The 21,133-nt window shown below is 39.6% G+C and overlaps 1 protein-coding gene across 6 annotated transcripts in view; it reads left to right on the forward strand.

Moving 5' to 3' along the window:
• Positions 1 to 21,133, forward strand: part of TCAIM (T cell activation inhibitor, mitochondrial) — a 78,034-nt gene that overhangs the window by 34,174 nt on the left and 22,727 nt on the right. For all 6 annotated transcript variants that reach the window (XM_023260822.2, XM_023260823.2, XM_023260825.2 and 3 more), the window contains 2 exons: positions 4,724 to 4,877; positions 10,839 to 11,091. In XM_023260822.2, coding sequence (XP_023116590.2) covers positions 4,724 to 4,877; positions 10,839 to 11,091 — 407 coding nt within the window. The remainder of the gene's footprint in view (positions 1 to 4,723; positions 4,878 to 10,838; positions 11,092 to 21,133) is intronic.

The raw sequence follows: 21,133 nt of genomic DNA on the forward strand, positions 1-21,133 counted from the left end.
TTGAGGAGCCAGACCCCGGTAGTAGGACTGGGGTATTTTGTTTCACTATAAGGTTTGTGGGAATCTAATTTTCTAGTCCCTTATGGCCATTGTTTCCCCATGTTGGTACCAATGAAGTATCCTATCCCCAAGAGGAAGGTGAGTGCTAATAGAAAACTCTCCCCACATTTCCGGGTCAGCCTCGGCCAATCCTATGGCAAAGAGTAGAGCAAGAATCACAATAACGGTGAGAAACAAGGCGTGACAGTGCGTCACAGTAAGGAAGCATAGAAAATAAGGACAGTCTTCTGTTTCACCGGACCGTCCATTCCTCAAGCTTCTGCCGTGCCTAGATCAGTCAGCTTCCAGAGTGACTGAAGCAGGGCTGCGGTCTCCCAGAGCCTCTGGGGTTGCAGATTGCTTCTTCCATATGGTCAGCTTGCAAGGCATTGATGGATCAGGAAGGCACTCCCAGTTTCGAGATGCGGACTTCACTCTGCTGTGATGAATCCAGGGACCTACCTCAGCCACCTTTACTGCAGTAGGGGTGGACAAAATGACAGTGAAGGGACCCCTCCAGAGGGGTGTTAGGGGTTGGACGTTTCACTCCTTTATCCATATCGCATCTCCTGGTTTAAAGGGGTGAGCGTCTGCGGTCAGACTCACAGGTAATCGCTCCCAGACCCAGGGGTGTAAGATGGTTAGGGTAGAACCAAGGCCCCGCATCTGTTGTCTTAGGGTTAGATTGTCTGTCTCATTTACATTCCCCGCCTTGTACCCTTGATAATGGAAGGAGGGCACCCAAAAAGGATTTTATAAGGGGAAAATCACATCTGCTTCTTCAGCCTCCCACCTGCAGCTGCAGTCTGCCTCCCTGAAGGTCCCTTATCTCTCCCTGCCTCATGTTAACTCTTTTCCTATTCATTCCTCCCCCTGGAACAGGGCCCCTAACTGCCATTAGGGAACAGGGATGATGACCGTTCTGGTTTCTTCAAGCTGATAAGGGACGGTGTAGGGGTACAGCAGTTAGAGTCTACTCAAGGATTGTTCGAGTGGCCCACAGTATGGTTTTACAGGAAGGCTGGCAGGCGTGAGGTGGCATAAACATTAGCAGACACAAAGAGAAAAACTCAAAGATTATACTGACCAACAAGATGGCATCTTAAGATAATGTCTACAGTTTCCAAACATGTGAAACAGTCTAGGAGAGACCCTGACTATGTAAACAATATATGTTGGGGAGTCTCTCATAACCCAGGTGATGGGGAAGCAGGAGAGCAGTGGTGGCTCTATTTCCAAGAGTTTGGCCCTAACTTAATTTAAAAAAATTTAAAGCATCTAATGCTTGTGAGGTATTATTTAGAGTTTTGCTGAGTATAAGCAGACAGCCTGCTTTATTTTGAGCTGTAAAACTTTTTTAACAGCCAGGAGTTCTATTAGAGAAAGAGTCAAAGCAGCCATTTGCCATTATTAATTTGCACAATTTTAGGTAAACCAAACCTGGGTATTATTTTATAAAGCAAAACTTTTATTACTTGTTGTGCCTTTTTTGTGTTGCAGGAGAAGGCCTTTATTCAGTTAGTGAAAGTATCAATCCATACCAACAGGTGTTGGAATTCCTTTGACCTTGGCATATGAGGGAAACCTAATTGTTAGTCTTTCCTGGATAGCCTTCGGTTCCTTGATTGCCTGAGTGAACAAGTTTGTGGTTGAAAGATTGTTTCTAAGACACACTTCACAGGCTGACACTACTTGCAGAACTGTCCTTGACAAATTTTTTTTTAGTAAACATCCTTTGGGCCATTTGATAAGGTTTGCCCCTCCCTCAAGAAAGGCCTGGCGCTGTGTTTTAATGACGTTTAGCTCTGTGAGCTTGGTAATAGTAATTGCCCTGCTGTGTTTGTAACCATTCCAAGGGCTAGAAACAGTGTCTAGGAGTCAGACCCCAGTTTGTTTGTTTATTTATCTTTTTGGAGAGTAGGTGGGATTGAGTCTCCTTTAATAATTGATATAGCAGGCAAACTATTTTCCTGAACCCTGATATGCACAGCCTACAATGTCTAGTAATTTCCAATAACTCACGTAACTGTTTATCTGTCCTGGAGTTGGTAGCACCATAGTCTCTAATTCAGTTGTAATGTCCCTTTCTAGCAAGGGAGCAAGGCTCTCTGGCATTATCAGGAAAGAACGAGAAAAAATTAGGTTTCCCCATATACATCCCAGGGGCTGAGAGAAAAATTTAGTTAGACGTTTTCCAGAGATGCCTCTAATCATCATGCTGCACTTGGATAGTTGGCCTGGAGTGGAAAGGAGGACAGAAAAAGTAGCTCTGGTGTTAAGAAGGAAATCAACCAGTTTTTCTTCTATATTTAGAGTCACCCGAGGCTCTGGGTTTCTGATAGACAGTTGGTTTAGGGGAGTCACCGTGAAGAGCCCCAGGCATTGGTTATCTGAGCCCTCATAGATAGAGGTCCCCAATACATTCAGATTACCAGTGATTGTCTCCACATCAGGGGCATGGCTTATGGGGTTTTCATTTTGGTTGTCCCCTCTGAAGATGGTCTCATTTTAGTGCTCTGAATGACCACATAAATGGCACATTTGAAAATCTGTATATAACTTTTGACTCCCCCAAATTTAACTACTAATAGCCTACTGTTGACCAGATGTCTTACCAGTAATATAAATAATCAACACATATTTTACATGTTATGTGTAATATATACTAAAGTCTTAAAATAAGCTAGAGAAAAGAAGATGGTTTTAAGAAATCATGAGGAAGAGGGGTGTCTGGGTGGTTCAGTCAGTTACACAGAGAGTGCTGAGCCACTTCAGGTCCTCTGTCTCCCCTTCTCTCTGTCCCTCCCCTGCTCGTGCCCTCTATCAGAAATATGTATTTAAAAAGGAAATTATAAGGAAGAGAAAATACATTTACTGTGTATTTATCCAAAAAGAGTCTGCGGATAAGTGAGTCTGTGCAGCTCAAATCCGTGTTGTTCAAGAGTCAGCTGTATTTCCATTTACTCTCTCACTGTGTTTGCGTGCCTCCTCTGTACCAAGCCATGGGTCCAGGGTTTCTACTGGGACTTGGTCACATAGGTGTGGCGTGTCCTTTCCTTTCTTGTTTAAGTATCTCCTTTTCATGAGGCTCTCCCAGACTGCGCCATTTGAGACTGCCTGCCACCCCACCTTGCTTCCCAGCACTCTGTCCCCCATGCCCTGCCATAGTGTTTCTGCTGCTGTGTGTGTCCCCTTCCCTCACATGTCAAAAACTGGCACCAAGAGGCCAGCTCTGAGCAGGCAGTTCACCCTTCTTGGCACCACATGTTCAGTCCGGTCTTCTCTGCACTTGTGCAGGACACCCCCATCCCTCTTCTAGGGAAGCAGACTTAAAGTGCCATCCAGTCAGCATCAGGCCAGGGTCTCAAAGTGAAACACAGTTATCGCTGCTTTATTATTGTTTCTTCATTTTAACTCCATTGTAAAATACACAAAGCATTTCCAAGTTTCAAAAATCAAAACTAAATGCAAAGCTTACTCAGAAGTCTCACTCCTGTCCCTGTTTCCTTTACCCCATTCCTGTGAACTTCCTGTAGGCAACCATTTTTATTAGATTCTTTCTTGGTTGTTCTGCCTATTTCTTTCTGGCAAAAGCAGAAACTTGTAGCAAAACATAATAAGATTTAGTCTTAGCAGGAAATGTACCTTAGTCCACTGGATCACAGCTAAGAACAGCATATTATAATCAAATTAAACAGACAAACAGGGGCGCCTGGGTGACTCAGTCGGGTCGGTGTCTGACTCTTGATTTCAGCTCAGGTCATGATCTCACGATTCATGAGTTTGAGCCCCCCATCGGGCTCTGTGCTGACAGCATGGAACCTACTTGGGATGCTTTCTCCCCTCCCTTCCCTCTGCCCCTCCCCTGCTCACAAGCTCTCTCTGTCTCTCTCTCAAAAAATAAAAACAAAAATAAAAAAATAAAGTGTTCCTAATTTCAGATCACACAATGTGTCTGAGAAGAAATCTACAGTGATAAGAAGCATGGTTACTATTTATGCCGTTCTGTAGAGCTGTTCCTTCACTAAAGGATGTTACTTTTTTCACTTAAAACATTGGAAATAATTCCATGTCAATTCCTAGACTTCTACACCACATTCTTTCTCTCCCTTCTTTTTTGGTTGTATAGTACTCCATTGAATGAATGTACTGTAATTCAACCAATCTCCCCTGGGTGGTCATTTTAAGAGCCATTTATAGAGACAAATAACTTGAAAATATTTTCTCTCAGTAGCTTACCTGTATGTAAACAGCTGTGTGTGTGTGTGTGTGTGTGTGTGTGTGTGTGTGTGTGTGTGTGGTTTCTTGTGTGATTTTTTTTGTTTTTAAATGTTTTATGTAATGGGATGTATCAATCCTGTATCAGTTTGAGATTGAGTCATAGTTAGGCTTTTTCCACACCAAGGTTATAAAGGAATTCAACCATGTTTTCTTCCACTACTTAGGCAGTTACTTTTTTTCACATCTTAGTCATAAGGAGTTCATTCTGTTACATGTTATAAGACGTGGGTCCAGTTTTATTCTTCACCAGAGAGCTATGAAATCCCAACATTTTTAACACTAAATTATTTAACACTGATAGTAATTATTTAATACCCTCAATAATGTGTTTAAAGGTCAGGGTATAATTGTTTCCTTGTTCTATTTTGCATGTAAATGCCCCTTACTGTTTTTTTTTTCCCAGGAAGTCAATGAAAATTCTCTTAAGAGATTAAGTGTCTACTTAGAAAACCTCCAGAAACCAGGCTCCAAGTCTTTGAAACCAACTCAGCTTACATTTTATGTAAGAGAAACAGAGCAGAATTCTGCTGAAGCCCAGGAACCCTTTAGCACATCCGGTATGTGTTCTCATTTCTAGTGTTTCCCTTATAAGCTCTGTGATAAATCTGTTCATTAAGTGTGTTGTTGCCAGAATACCTTTGGATTGAAGACTTGGTCTTAAAAAAAAAAAAAAGTAGTAATAATATCATTTAATTGTTTTCCTAGAATTAGATTCTATTTCTGGCTACCTGTGTTTGAACAAGCCATTTTTTGTGTTTAAACTTTTTTGTCTGTAAAACTAAAATGTTCCTATTTGTCCACTTAAAAAAAAATTTTTTTTTTAATGTTTATTTTTTTTGAGAGAGAGAGAACACAAGTCGGGGAGGGACAGAGAGAGAGGGAGACAGAGAATCTCAAGCAGGCTCCAGGCTGTCAGCACAGAGCCCAGTGTGGAGCTTGAACCCCTGAACCATGAGATCATGACCTGAGCCGAAGTCAGATACTCATGAGCCAGGTGCCCCCTTTAAAATTGTTTTTTAGGGGCGCCTGGGTGGCTCAGTTGGTTAAGCAGCCGACTTCGGCTCAGGTCATGATCTCACGGTCCGTGGGTTTGAGCCCTGCGTCGGGCTCTGTGCTGCCCACACAGAGCCTGGAGCCTGTTTCAGATTCTGTGTCTCCCTCTCTCTGACCCTCCCCCGTTCATGCTCTCTCTCTCTCTCTCTCTGTCTCAAAAATAAATAAACAAAAAAAAATGAAAAAAAATTGTTTTTTAATCTATTTGTCCACTTCCTATTTCAGTGTTGTTTTAAGTGTTAAACGTGTTTATAACAATTTACATTTTTTAAAGTACAGCCTATAATCCCTTATTTTGTCCTCAAAGTACTCTGAAGTAGGTAGTGTTTGCCCAAATAAATTGGTAATGTGCGGGGATTTTGCCAGGACTGTGGAGATGGAATATGGGTCTTGAACTTAGGCCTTTCAACTCCAGCTTTAGGCTCTTTTATTTATTTTTTTTAAGTGGTATTTATTTATTTTGAAAGAGAGAGAGAACAAGATGGGGAGGGGCAGAAAGAGAGAGAGAGAGAGAGAGAGAGAGAGAGAGAGAGAGAGAGAGAGAGAAAGAATCCCAAGCAAGCTTCACACCGTCACCACAGAGCCTTACACAGGGCTCAATCTTCAGAGCCAAGAGATCATGATCTGAGCTGAAATCAACAGACTAAGTCATGCAGGTGCCTTTTGGCTCTTTTTAATCAGTCTTAATATACAGTCTTCTTTTTATTATTATTATTATTATTATTATTATTATTATTATTATTTAGTATTTATTTTTGACAGAGAGAGACAGAGTGTGAGTGGGGGAGGGGCAGAGAAAGAGGGAGACACAGAATCTGAAGCAGGCTCCAGGCTCTGAGCTGTCAGCATAGAGCCTCACGCGGGGCTCGAACTCATGAACCGTGAGATCATGACCTGAGCCGAGGTCAGTTGCTTTAACCAACTGAGCCACCCAGGCACCCCAATATACAGCCTTCTTTTTGATCCTTTGTTACTACTTTAATCCAGATCCAGAAATACTTAAAATTAAGGGCAAATAAGGGTCTATATTTTCTCTAAATATATACTCTTTTGGTGATCCTTGAAGAAATAACTTTATTTTTGGAGTGAACCTTAAAATAATTTAAAGGTTTACCAGGAGCTTTCTGTGAGTTAAGGTCAAAACAATTAGAAAATGCGCTATAATGTTTTTTCTTGAAACAAACTATTAGAAAACTCAAAATGTGATCGTTTTGGGGACCTAGAGTCTATTTCTTGCTCTGCCAGTGACTAGCTATGTGACCTTAATTTCTGGTTCTTCATTATTAAAATGAAAGAGGTGAAATACTGTGTGTAAGTACTGAAGCATTCAGTGAAGACCCTACCTTATACCCGGGGCTCATAAGGCTCTCAGGAGCTCGCATGGAGTGAGGAGAGCTTGGGCTAAAAAGGGCTAAAGCAGGATCTTTATGTTGAAAAACACTTCCCACCCAATCTCTCCAGGAATGAACATTTGATCATGTATCTTCTCTTTGTTTTCTTACCCTCTCATGTTTGAATGTGGGAGATCAGAAATCAGAAATTCCTTGTCTGTTTCTCCATCTACCTCTGATTTGGGAGTTTTATTTAAAGAAAGACACTATTCTTCATTATCCAGAGACAAAAAGTCAACTCAGAGTCCTGTTATGAAAGCACAGCCCTACTGAAGAATGCTGTTAATGATAATAGTAGTCGTAACAAGTAATTATGCTTATCACTCTAAATGACACAATTCTATTTGAAATTGTAAGTAATTATAAATGTGCTCTTCTTAAGCAGCTGAGATACATTCTTTAGTAGTATAAGACAAAATATTCATAAATACTCTTCAAATAGATACACAGTCAAGATCAGGCTAGGAATTGAAAAACCTCATACTTATGCATAGTTGTCTACTTAGAGTTAATGATTTCTCCTTGGTAGATAGAATTTGTAAAGGTAGGTTAAGTCCTTTACAGTTTTTAAAACAATATTATCACCTTTGCATTTTTATTTGTCTGGGTTTTGGAGAGTCAGGCTCATTTCTAGTCATTGCCACTTCCACTACTGCCATTAACTGGGTTTGTCTTGGATGTTCACCTCACATGGAGTTAAAGAATGAACCAGGTCTATAGGGTGCCTGGATGGCTCAGTTGGCTAAGTGCCAACTTCGGCTCAGGTCATAATCTCATGGTTCGTGAGTTCGAGCCTCACATCAGGCTCTGTGCTGATAGCTCAGAGCCTGGAGCCTGCTTTGGATCCTATGTCTCCCCCTCTCTCTGCCCCTCCCTCTGTCTCTTTCTCTCTCTCTCTCTCTCTCTCTCTCTCTCTCTCAAAAATAAAATTTTAAAAATTAAAAAAAAAAAAGAATGAACCAGGTTTATTTGTTAGGGAAGGAGCAAACAGAGGGAAACTCAAACTTAGAAAGTTTCACACAGCAAATTAGGGACAGAGCTGTTACTAGACCTAACATCTCCTCATTCATAGTCTAATGTTGTGATTTGTATTTTACATTATCTATTCCTCTTCAAAAATTTTGTTAGTAATCATTTTTGCCTCTGCCGTTATGACAGAGTCTGGAAATCTGACAAGTATTTAAAAGATTTTTATGTTTTTAACCTTTTTATCTGATTGTAAAATTAAGATCACTGATAATTAAGATGGTAACAAGGTAAAATGTTTACTACTGATTTTCAGTACTGAAAGGCCTAAATCTTTCTTTAGCTCTACATTTTTTGGTGGCCTGTGAGGAGATATACTCCATTAAAACAAGTGGAAGAGTTACCAGGAGCCTTCTGTGAGTTAATGTTAAAACTAGTGGGGGGCGCCTGAGTGGCTCAGTTGGTTAAGTGTCCAACTCTAGATTTTGGCTCAGGTCATGATCGCAAGGTTGGTGAGATCAAGTTCTGCGTTGGCGTCTGGGTCTGTGCTGACAGCACTGATCCTGCTTAGGATTCTTTCTCACTCTTTCCCCCTTCTCTCTCCCCTCCCCCCAAATAAATAAATAAACTTTCATAAAAATGCTAAAACAAGTAGTTGTAGTCAGCGGTGACTGAGTAGAAATAAAAATCCTCTACTTTTTTTTCTTAATTTTTTTAATGTTTGTTTATTTTTGAGAGAGAGACAGACAGAGTGCAAGCAGGGGAGTGCAGAGAGAGAGGGAGACACAGAATCTGAAGAAGGCTCCAGGCTCTGAGCTATCAGCACAGAGCCCGATGCAGAGCTTAAACTCACAGACCACAAGATCATGACCTGAGCTAAGTCAGATGCTTAACCAACTGAGCCACCCAAGCACCTCTCTATTTTTTTTTATGTTTATTTGTGAGAGAGAGAGGGAGACAGAGACAGAGAGTGTGAGCAGAAGAGGGGCAGAGAGGGAGATACAGAATCCAAAGCAGGCTCCAGGCTCTGAGCTGTCAGCACAGAGCCCAGCGCGGGGCCTGAACCCATGAACCGTGAGATCATGACCTGGGCTGAAGTCCAACGCTTAACTGACTGAGCCACCCAGGCACCCCAGGAAATAATATATACAAATAGCCAACAACCATTAAAATGTGTAGCTTCTGTAGTCACATTGGTAGAGGCATTCCTCACTATATAGCAGCCCTTACATTGGAATAAATAATTAACAGAATCGATAAGATAGAAACTGAGATTTATTCCTGACAACTCTTCTGGGAATTTGTTTCTTGACTGAGCTCTTCCTTACCTCAAATGCAGGAATTTGGACTTTGCTTTCTTCTTTCACTAACTAGAACGACTCTTCTGCCAGTATTTCTCACTTTACCATCAAATGATTGAACTAAAAAACTTCTTAGTTTGCATGTTCTGGATTCCTTAAGTCTGTGTGGCAAGGCGTGTGTGTATCTCTCATAATGATTTAAACTCTGGTGTCTGTCATCAGTGGCCAAGATAAGAAAATACATTTCAGCCTTATATGAAAAGCGAACAATTAAAAATGTTTGTGTCCATCAGTTTCAGAAGTGTTAAATAAAAATTGCACTGCCTTCAATATATGGACTGGTATATATAGCTGCTAAAAAGAATAAGTTGATCTATACATACAGACAACTGGTTAAGTAATAAAAGCAAGCTCAAAGTAATATACCTAGAATGTTACTATTTCTATATTAAAAAGAAACAATTCTTTTTAAGAATTGTAGGGGTGTGTGTAAACAAATATGGGCATATATCACATGTATTATACATGCATAAACACATAGAAAAAGTCTAGAGCAGTGCTGTCCAAGAGAACTTTCTGTAATGATGTCAGTGTTCTGTATGTGCACTAATATAGCAGGCACTAGCCCCATGTGACTATTGAAATGGGGTTAATGTGACCGGGAACTGAATTTTAATTTTATTTCACTTTGATTAATTTAATCCTAAACTGCCATTAGAGGGCTAGTAGCTACCATATTAGACAGTGCAGGTCAAAAAGCACAGGTTCCTAATTGTTAGTAATGGTTATGTCTAGTAAAGATGTGAGTCTGTATGCCTGTGAACAGACTTTTATTTTTACTATATGTATCTCCAATTTCATAGCGAGGATGTACTTATAAAATAATTGTATAATTTTTGAAACCAACTAAAAATACTTTTTTTAAAAAAAAAAAGAAGAAAGAGTCAGTGTTGGGGTGGTATAATGGAGAAAATACTGTGCTTGGGGTCAACTCAGATTTAAGCCCTTGCTCTGTTTTCCTAACCTCCTTAAGCCAGATTTGTTCACAGTTGAAGAAAGATAATAGTGACACAGTTGGTGAGGATGTTGAGAAGTTGTATAAATTCAGCTGGAACCATGCCTAACCCCCAGTAATGAAGAAAAGAAAACAGTGGATTTCCTATTAGGATGTAACACATTAGATTACTGACCTTACCCCCTGACTACCCAAAATCAAAATCAGATTGTGAAGCATTAACTTTTAACCAGTTAGGGAATTTTACATCACTGCCAAAAATATTGAGTTACTAGGTAGCTGAGTGGACAAATAGGAAGATGGTCTCCTGTAATCACAGAGAAAATTTGAGATGGGTTTCTGTCACCCCTGAGACTAGGCCACTCCCATCTGAACCATTGTTACAGTAAAACCTCCCCATCTCCCATCTCTCCTCCTTTGTCTTGGTGCTAGAAACCATCTTTCATGGATACTTGCTAATAGGAGAGCTTTTCCATTCTAGACTATAGAGACCATATTTATGGGCAGCATTGAAAATATTCTGAATCCCCTCCTTGGGCTGGAATGGGTTTGGTCTCTAGTGCCAGACTAGAAAGAAAAACTGACAGAGGAATTCATGAAGGTAAAGATACTGTGGTAAAGTTTTAGAGAAGAGTAGTTTTCCATTTACAGATGATTTGCCAATAGGATGGATTTTAAGCAGTAATCAAATGTTTTAAAAGATTTTGATTTTATTAATGTTGCATGAAAAATTATTTTTAAATAAATGAATAATCATCTGTATTAATTGTTTGGGGGAATTATATTCTCTAGGATTTCGAGCAGTCAAATTTACTTTGCACACCAGAGATCTGCTAAGCACAGTATTATATATTCTCAACTCCTGCAGTTTATCTGTTGAACATATCCAAAGCTTGAATACTAATGTGTGTTCCCAGCCTCTCAAAGAGGCTAAAAGGATGCCTGACAGGCCCATCAAGTGGGACAAGTCTTATTACTACTTTACTGGATTCAAGGACCCTCATGAAGACCTTGAACAAGTCTCGAGAATGGAAACAACCCTCACGTATGTAAAAGTTCCTATTTAATTAAACTTATTTCTAGTTCATGTTTAAAAGTAAAGCCTAATTTTTCAGGAAAAATAATTCTATCAATATAGTTAATCCAGTGACCATTATGAAAAAGATAGTTCATGTTTCTTAAAGTGGCCAGAATACTTTCAAATGTATTTAATTTGTGGTCTTTTGATGCCAAACAAATGCAGGAAGTTGTTTTAAATTTTAAAAATTCTACTCTTCAAGTTACCCCTGGTATATGGAAAAAGGATGTATATACCTAAGACTATAAAAAATATGAGGCTTCTTCAGGTAAGCATTTCCAGTTTCTTCAGCTAGTGTAGGAGTAATGTTCTTTAGTATAACAGTCCATACATAATAAAAATGCATGGAGACAGCGCTTGAAAATATCATCTCTAGGGGGTTATAAAGTACAAACTCTCAGCTATAAAATAAACTAGTCCTAGCGATGTAACATACAGCATGGGTACTGTGGTCAATAATACTGTATTGTGTATTTGAAAGTTGCTGAGAGAGTAGATCTTCATAAGAAAAACAGTTGATAACTACATATGATGATAGCTGTTAACTAGACTTACTTTAGTAAGTGTAATATACACTAATATCGAATCATTATTCTATACACATAAAACTAATGTTACATGTCACTTATATCTAATTTTTTTTAATATATCATCTGGAATGTATTGAGAAAGAATAATTTTTAGTTATAAAAGCCGTGTATGAAATATTTCCCTATGAATTTATCTTGTTTGTAAAGTCACCATTAATGTTTTTTAAGTAAGTCCTTTTTGGACTCCATAAAGACCAGCCATATTCTGTTCTGTGGTTGTATTTAAAGAGTCCATGGCTTACCAGAGGATTCTCACTTTTTACAGCATGGTAGATAATCCTTAATCCTCCATTGGCAGAACATTTGCTTTGTAGATTACCTGTACTACCTCAGGAATCCCTGCTCCCATTATCTAGCTAGATTCCAAACAAAGCTGAAGAGACAAGAAAGTAACAGAGTCTTGTACAGAAAGGGAGACCAGTGTCTGCCTGAAGGCATGTCTGTGGTGAAGGTGTGTCTCTATCTATATGTGTAGCTAATAGGTAAATCACCTCCCTAAATATGTGGATTTTAATTGTTCAAATTTTCTTTGTAAATAAAACCAAGAGGAAAATGTGGCTATGGGAATGATAATTTATTTTTTCTTTTTTTTTTTAATATATGAAATTTATTCTCAAATTGGTTTCCATACAACACCCAGTGCTCATCCCAAAAGATGCCCGCTTCAATACCCATCACCCACCCTCCTCTCCCTCCCACCCCCCATCAACCCTCAGTTTGTTCTCAGTTTTTAAGAGTCACTTATGCTATGGCTCACTGGGAATGATAATTTAATGATAGACCAGCAGTAATGAAGATAGCATGAAGAAGTAGGGATAAGAAAAACAAAGAGCAGTCATGGTAGGATAGAAAGTGGTGATTTAGAAAAAAGTTTAGAAAAATAAAAGATGATTGAAGGTGAATTACGTGCAGAGGCTACATTGGAAGTCAAGTGGGTTGCTGTGCCCTTGGGCCACTTCAAGCCCCTTTGAGCCCCTTCAAACCAGTCTTGACCTGCTCCCAAACACAGATAATTGCCCACTTTGAAGGCATTCTCTGAGGGCTTCTTCAACAGTTTGTTTTATGTTAGTTTTTCCCAGTAAGGATTCCAGGGGATTTTATCATGAAAGCCAGAACGTTATCTATCAATTGTTGCTTCAATTATTAGTGTTTTTAAATTAGTAATTATTGAGAATCCTGGGAAGATGGCAGTGGAGGAGGACGCTGGGCTCAGCGCGTGTCCTGCTGATCACTTAGATTCCACCTACACCTGCCTAAATAACCCAGAAAACTGCCAGAAGACTAGCAGAACAGAGTCTCCGGAGCTAAGTGTAGACAAGAGGCCCAAGGAAGACGGTAGGAAGGCCAGAGAGGCGGTTGCGCACTACACGGACTGGCGGGAGGGAGCCGGGGTGGAGGGGCGGCCCACCGGCCAAGCAGAGCCCCCGAGTCTGGCTTGCAAAAGCGGAGGGGCCGGACAGAGTATGTTCCGACAGCAAGTAGGACTTGACATCTGGAAGGTTATAAGCTAACAGCTCTGCTTGGAGAGCGGGAGGGCTGGAGGACAACGGGAGGGAGAGTTGTTGAGCCTCGGACGACAGAGCTCAGCTTGGCGGGGAACAAAGGCGCTCGCCAGCGCCATCTCCCTTGCCCATCCCCCAGCCAATCCCAAAAGGAACCGGTTCCTGCCAGGGAACTTGCTTGCACCGCGCAAACACCCATCGCTGTGCTTCTGCAGATCCCTCCCTCCAGTGGGTCTGACTCCCGCCCGGTGCCCCTCCAGAAGCGGGTCTACGAAGGGTAAGTGAGCTGAGCCTGTCCCTCCTGCCCCTGTACACCTTGCCGATCCACCCCAGCTAATACGCCAGATCCCCAGCACCACAAGCCTGGCAGTGTGCAAGTAGCCCAGACGGGCCACGCCACCCCACAGTGAATCCCGCCCCTAGGAGAGGGGAAGAGAAGGCACACACCAGTCTGACTGTGGCCCCAGCGGTGGGCTGGGGACAGACATCAGGTCTCACTGTGGCCCCGCCCACCAACGCAAGTTATTCAAGACACCACAGGGGAAGTGCCCTGCAGTTCCGCACCACTCCAGGGACTATCCAAACTGACGAAATGGAAGAATTCCCCTCAAAAGAATCTCCAGGAAATAACAACAGCTAATGAACTGATCAAAAAGGATTTAAACAATATAACAGAAAGTGAATTTAGAATAATAGTCATAAAATTAATCGTTGGGCTTGAAAACAGTATAAAGGACAGCAGAGAATCTCTTGCTACAAAGATCAAGGGACTAAGGAACAGGCAGGAGGAGCTAAAAAATGCGATCAATGAACTGCAAAATAAAATGGATACAACTATGGCTCAGATTGAAGAGGCAGAGGAGAGAATAGGTGAAATAGAAGACACAATTGTGGAAAAAGAAGGAGCTGAGAAAAAGAGAGATAAAAAAATCCAGGAGTATGAGGGGAAAATTAGAGAACTAAGTGATACACTAAAGAGAAATAATATACGCATAATTGGTATTACAGAGGAGGAAGGGAGAGGAAAAGGTGCTGAAGGGGTACTTGAAGAAATAATAGCTGAGAACTTCCCGGATCTGGGGAAGGAAAAAGGCATTGAAATCCAAGAGGCACAGACAACTCCCTTCAGACGTAACTTGAATCGATCTTCTGCACGACATATCATAATGAAACTGGCAAAATACAAGGATAAAGAGAAAATTCTGAAAGCAGCTAGAGATAAACGTGCTGTAACATATAAAGGGAGACCTATAAGACTCATGACTGATCTCTTTTGAAACTTGGCAGGCCAGAAAGGAATGGCAGGAGATCTTCCATGTGATGAACAGAAAAAATATGCAGCCAAGAATCCTTTATCCAGCAAGTCTGTCATTTAGAATAGAAGGAGAGATAAAGGTCTTCCCAAACAAACAAAAGCTGAAGGAATTCGTCACCACTAAACCAGCCCTACAAGAGATCCTAAGGGGGATCCTGTGAGACAAAGTACCAAAGACATCGCCACAAGCATGAAACCTCCGGACATCACAATGACTCTAAACCCATATCTTTCTATAATAACACTGAATGTAAATGGACTAAATGCACCAACCAAAAGACATAGGGTATCAGAATGGATAAAAAAAGAAGACCCATCTATTTGCTGTGTACAAGAGACTCATTTTAGACCTGAGGACACCTTCAGATTGAGAGTGAGGGGATGGAGAACTATTTATCATGCCACTGGAAGTCAAAAGAAAGCTGAAGTAGCCATACTTATATCAGACAAACTAGACTTTAAATTAAAGGCTGTAACAAGAGATGAAGAAGGGCATTATATAATAATTACAGGGTCTATCCATCAGGAAGAGCTAACAATTATAAATGTCTATGCCCCAAATACGGGAGCCCCGAAATATATAAAACAATTGCTCATAAACATAAGCAACCTTATTGATAAGAATGTGGTAATTGCAGGGGACATTAACACTCCACATACAGAAATGGACAGATCATCTAGACACACGGTCAATAAAGAAACAAGAGCCCTGAATGACACATTGGATCAGATGGACTTGACAGATATATTTAGAACTCTGCATCCCAAAGCAACAGAATATACTTTCTTCTCGAGTGCACATGGAATATTCTCCAAGACAGATCACATACTGGGTCAAAAAACAGCCCTTCATAAGTATACAAGATTTGAAATCATACCATGCATACTTTCAGACCACAATGCTCTGAAGCTTGAAATCAACCACAGGAAAAAGTCTGGAAAACCTCCAAAAGCATGGAGGTTAAAGAACACCCTACTAAAGAATGAGTGGGTCAACCAGGCAATTAGAGAAGAAATTAAAAAATATATGGAAACACACGAAAATGAAAATACAACAATCCAAATGCTTTGGGATGCAGCGAAGGCAGTCCTGAGAGGAAAATACATTGCAATCCAGGCCTATCTCAAGAAACAAGAAAAATCCCAAATACAAAATCTAACAGCACACCTAAAGGAAATAGAAGCACAGTGGCAAAGACAGCCTAAACCCAGCAGAAGAAGAGAAATAATAAAGATCAGAGCAGAAATAAACAATATAGAATCTAAAAAAACTGTAGAGCAGATCAACGAATCCAAGAGTTGGTTTTTTGAAAAAATAAACAAAATTGATAAACCTCTAACCAGGCTTCTCAAAAAGAAAAGGGAGATGACCCAAATAGATAAAATCATGAATGAAAATGGAATTATTACAACCAATCCCTCAGAGATACAAGCAATTATCAGGGAATACTATGAAAAATTATATGCCAACAAACTGGACAACCTGGAAGAAATGGAAAAATTCCTAAACACCCACACGCTTCCAAAACTCAATCAGGAGGAAATAGAAAGCTTGAACAGACCCATAACCAGCGAAGAAATTGAATCAGTACTCAAAAATCTCCCAACAAATAAGAGTCCAGGACCAGATGGCTTCCCAGGGGAGTTCTACCAGACGTTTAAAGCAGAGATAATACCTATCCTTCTCAAGCTATTCCAAAAAAATAGAAAGGGAAGGAAAACTTCCAGACTCATTCTATGAAGCCAGTATTACTTTGATTCCTAAACCAGACAGAGACCCAGTAAAAAAAAGAGAATTACAGGCCAATATCCCTGAAGAATATGGATGCAAAAATTCTCAATAAGATACTAGCAAATCGAATTCAACAGCATATAAAAAGAATTATTCACCATGATCAAGTGGGATTCATTCCTGGGCTGCAGGGCTGGTTCAACATTCGCAAATCAATCAATGTGATACATCACATTAGTAAAAGAAAAGATAAGAATCATATGATCCTGTCAATCGATGCAGAAAAGGCCTTTGACAAAATTCAGCAACGTTTCTTAATAAAAACCCTCGAGAAAGTTGGGATAGAAGGAACATACTAAAAGATCATGAAAGCCATTTATGAAAAGCCCACACACAGCTAACATCATCCTCAATGGGGAAAAACAGAGCTTTTTCCCTGAGATCAGAAACACGACAGGGATGTCCACTCTCACCGCTGTTGTTTAACACAGTGTTGGAAGTGCTAGCATCAGCAATCAGACAACAAAAGGAAATCAAAGGCATCAAAATTGGCAAAGATTAAGTCAAGCTTTCACTTTTTGCAGATGACATGATACTCTACATGGAAAGCCTGATAGACCCCACCAAAATTCTGCTAGAACTGATACATGAATTCAGCAAAGGATACAAAATCAATGTACAGAAATCAGTTGCATTCTTATACACTAATAATGAAGCAACAGAAAGACAAATAAAGAAACTGATCCCATTCACAATTGCACCAAGAGGCATGAAATAACCTAGGAATAAATCTAACCAAAGATGTAAAAGATCTGTATGCTGAAAACTATAGAAAGCTTATGAAGGTAATTGAAGAAGAGATAAAGAAATGGAAAGACATTCCCTGCTCATGGATTGGAAGAATAAATATTGTCAAAATGTCAATACTACCCAAAGCTATCTACACATTCAATGCAATCCCAATCAAAATTGCACCAGCATTCTTCTTGAAGCTAGAACAAGCAATCCTAAAATTCATATGGAACCACAAAAGGCCCCGAATAGCCAAAGTAATTTTGAAGAAGAAGACCAAAGCAGGAGGCATCACAATCCCAGACTTTAGCCTCTACTACAAAGCTGTAATCATCAAGACAGCATGGTATTGGCACAAAAACAGACACATAGACCAATGGAATACGATGGAAACCCCAGAACTACACCCACAAACGTATGGCCAACTCATCTTTGACAAAGCAGGAAAGACTATCCAATGGAAAAAAGGCAGTCTCTTTAACAAATGGTGCTGGGAGAACTGGACAGCAACATGCAGAAGATTGAAACTAGACCACTTTCTCATACCATTCGCAAAAATAAACTCAAAATGGATAAAGGAATGTGAGACAGGAAACCATCAAAACCCTAGAGGAGAAAGCAGGAAAAGACCTCTCTGACCTCAGCCGTAGCAATCTCTTACTCAACACATCCCCAAAGGCAAGGGAATTAAAAGCAAAAATGAATTACTGGGACCTTATGAAGATAAAAAGCTTCTGCACAGTAAAGGAAACAACCAACAAAACTAAAAGGCAACCAATGGAATGGGAAAAGATATTTGCAAATGACATATCGGACAAAGGGCTAGTATCCAAAATCTATAAAGTGCACACCAAACTCCACACCCGAAAAACAAATAATCCAGTGAAGAAATGGGCAGAAAACATGAATAGACACTTCTCTAAAGAAGACATCGGATGGCCAACAGGCACATGAAAAGATGCTCAACGTCGCTCCTTATCAGGGAAATACAAATGAAAACCACACTCAGATATCACCTCACACCAGTCAGAGTGGCCAAAATGAACAAATCAGGAGACTATAGATGCTGGCAAGGATGTGGAGAAACGGGAACCCTCTTGCACTGTTGGTGGGAATGCAAATTGGTGCAGCCACTCTGGAAAACAGTGTGGAGGTTCCTCAGAAAATTAAAAATAGACCTACCCTATGACCCAGCAGTAGCACTGCTAGGAATTTACCCAAGGGATACAGGAGTACTGATGCATAGGGCCACTTGTACCCCAATGTTTACAGCAGCACTGTCAACAATAGCCAAATTATGGAAAGAGCCTAAATGTCCATCCACTGATGAATCGATAAATTGTGGTTTATATACACAATAGAGTACCACAGGGCAATGAGAAAGAACAAAATATGGCCCTTTGTAGCAACGTGGATGGAACTGGAGAGTGTGATGCTAAGTGAAATAAGCCATACAGAGAAAGACAGATACCCTATGTTTTCACTCTTATGTGGATCCTGAGAAACTTAACAGAAACCCATGGGGGAGGGGAAGGAAAAAAAAAAAAAAGAGGTTAGAGTAGAAGAGCGCCAAAGCTAAGAGACTCTTAAAAACTGAGAAGAGGGGCGCCTGGGTGGCGCAGTCGGTTAAGCGTCCGACTTCAGCCAGGTCACGATCTCGCGGTCCGGGAGTTCGAGCCCCGCGTCAGGCTCTGGGCTGATGGCTCAGAGCCTGGAGCCTGTTTCCGATTCTGTGTCTCCCTCTCTCTCTGCCCCTCCCCCATTCATGCTCTGTCTCTCTCTGTCCCAAAAATAAATAAAAACGTTGAAAAAAAATTAAAAAAAAAACTGAGAAGAAACTGAGGGTTGATGGGAGGGAGGGGAGGGTGGGTGATGGGTATTGAGGAGGGCACCTTTTGGGATGAGCACTGGGTGTTGTATGGAAACCAATTTGACAATAAACTTCATATATTGAAAAATAAAAAAAATAAATTAGTAATTATTTTAAACATAATTACAAAATTGTTGAACCATTTTAAAGCTTCCAACTCATGAATTGTGTGACACCACTTGATAAGATTTAGGGTGCCTATAACTCAACCAAAACCTATTGGCCACCATGGTCATTTTGGCCATTCTGCAGTTTAAGTTTTTGTTTGTATTCTTGTATTGTTTAATTTCATCTTATGTATGTAGGTTGCAGAAGAAGAATCAGAGCACATGCTGAATTATATGGTCAGAAGGAGCATCAAATTTACATCAAACTGATCTTCACTTGATGTATAAATTATATTCACTGGATTCAAATTCATTTTGGAAAGCACATTAAGATACTTCTAATATTTTAGGATATAATATTAAAAAGAGAAGATATAGCAGCAATGTTATTTAGTTTAGAGTTAATTTTTTCAATAATTCTGTTTTTGTTGAGAAGTGCAGCTTAAGTAGTCTCTTACTATTATGAAATAAAACACAGAAATTATGAAAATAAATCAGTTGGGATTGCTTTTTAAATAGAAGAATTATCAGGTCATAAAAGCTCCATTTAATTTGTTTTCATACTACATCTGGTAACTGTATTTCAATCCACATTTTAGGACATGCTGTGTAATTCTGAATTTCTCAACAAACTATGCTTTAGCTTACTTCAAACTCATTTTACTGTATAACCATATAAAAAGAATAAAATTAAAATTTTAATACCTCAGGAGTTTTCTTTAATTATATACTGTAATGGGAATTTACGAGTCTCAAAAAGATTAGGAAATGCCACTCCATGTTGTAGATTTTAGTATGTTCATATTTTGAATATATTCTCTGATTATCAAATACTGTTATAACAAAAATGGATTTTAATTATATAATTTGTATTTGGAAGGAGCCAACAGGATCCATTTATGTCTACACAAAATAATCCCAGGGCACCTGGGTGGCTCAGTCGGTTAAGTGTCCAATTCTTGATTTCAGCTAAGGTCATAATCTCACAGTTCATGGGATCAAGCCCCGCATTAGTCTGCATGCTGACAGTGCAGAACCTGCTTGAGATTCTCACTGTCTCCCTCTCTCTCTGTCCCTCTCTCTTTCTCTCTCTCCCTCTCTCTCAAAATAAACTTTTTAAACAAAATAAAATAATCCCATATGTAATATCTTTCCCATTGAGAAAACATAAACTGTAGAAGGATCATTGAAATGCTATTCTATCAGATACTGAAAGACCAATAAATGTCAGACTTCTGTTTTCTCCATTCGAATTTTGCTCAATTGCGAATTTTTTTTTTCCACCTTCAGTGTCTAAGTTGTAAATCAATCTTTGCCCACGAAATGACACCTTGGACAACTATAACATTGGAATTATTTCTATAGAACGTTTGGAAATTTTAACTCCTATCATGCCTTTATTTATTCTTCCCCTTGTTTACAGGCTAAGTCAGTGTTTTTCAAATAACAAGTCATGACACAGTTTAGTGATTTGGGACCAGCAAAGTTGCTTTGTGTTCTTCCTTTTAAACATTTTTTAAATATATATTTTCAGTAAATTTCAACGTTTCTCAAAATACTCGTTTGAGTTCTGTGTAAACATATATGTATATGCGTATGTGTGTATACTGAGTCGCCATTTAAAATTTCTTACTGTGGGTTGCCATCAGAGAAGTTTGAAAAGCTGTGGTGTAAATGTCATGTAGTTCCATGTAGTTTGAGGCCTAGGAGTTTGAAATTTATGCCATTTTAACTTTACTGCGATTTGGATCATGGCTGTCCTTTTCATCCTCTTGTATCCATGAAAAACTGAACTTCTCTTGAGTTACTGAAATATTTTTATCTCAAAAGAATCATTAGCCTAAGAACTAAACCAGTTGTCTTCAGTCTGCAGTCTAACTTTAGACCCTGTACATGATATTCCTGTATTCATTTTTGTATACCACTTCCCTGCGGCTTCATTACCAGCGTTTTTTCTCTTTCCCTGCATCTTATAACAATACATGTTTCATATTTATTATTATAAGTATAATGAAATCATTTTTGGAACCAAGACAAGGTCTAACAAGTAAATTAACTACCATGAGATAACACTTCATAGCCTAGGATGGTTACAATCAAA

The sequence above is a fragment of the Felis catus genome, chromosome C2, assembly GCF_018350175.1.
Source record: "Felis catus isolate Fca126 chromosome C2, F.catus_Fca126_mat1.0, whole genome shotgun sequence".
Classification (NCBI taxonomy): domain Eukaryota; kingdom Metazoa; phylum Chordata; class Mammalia; order Carnivora; family Felidae; genus Felis; species Felis catus.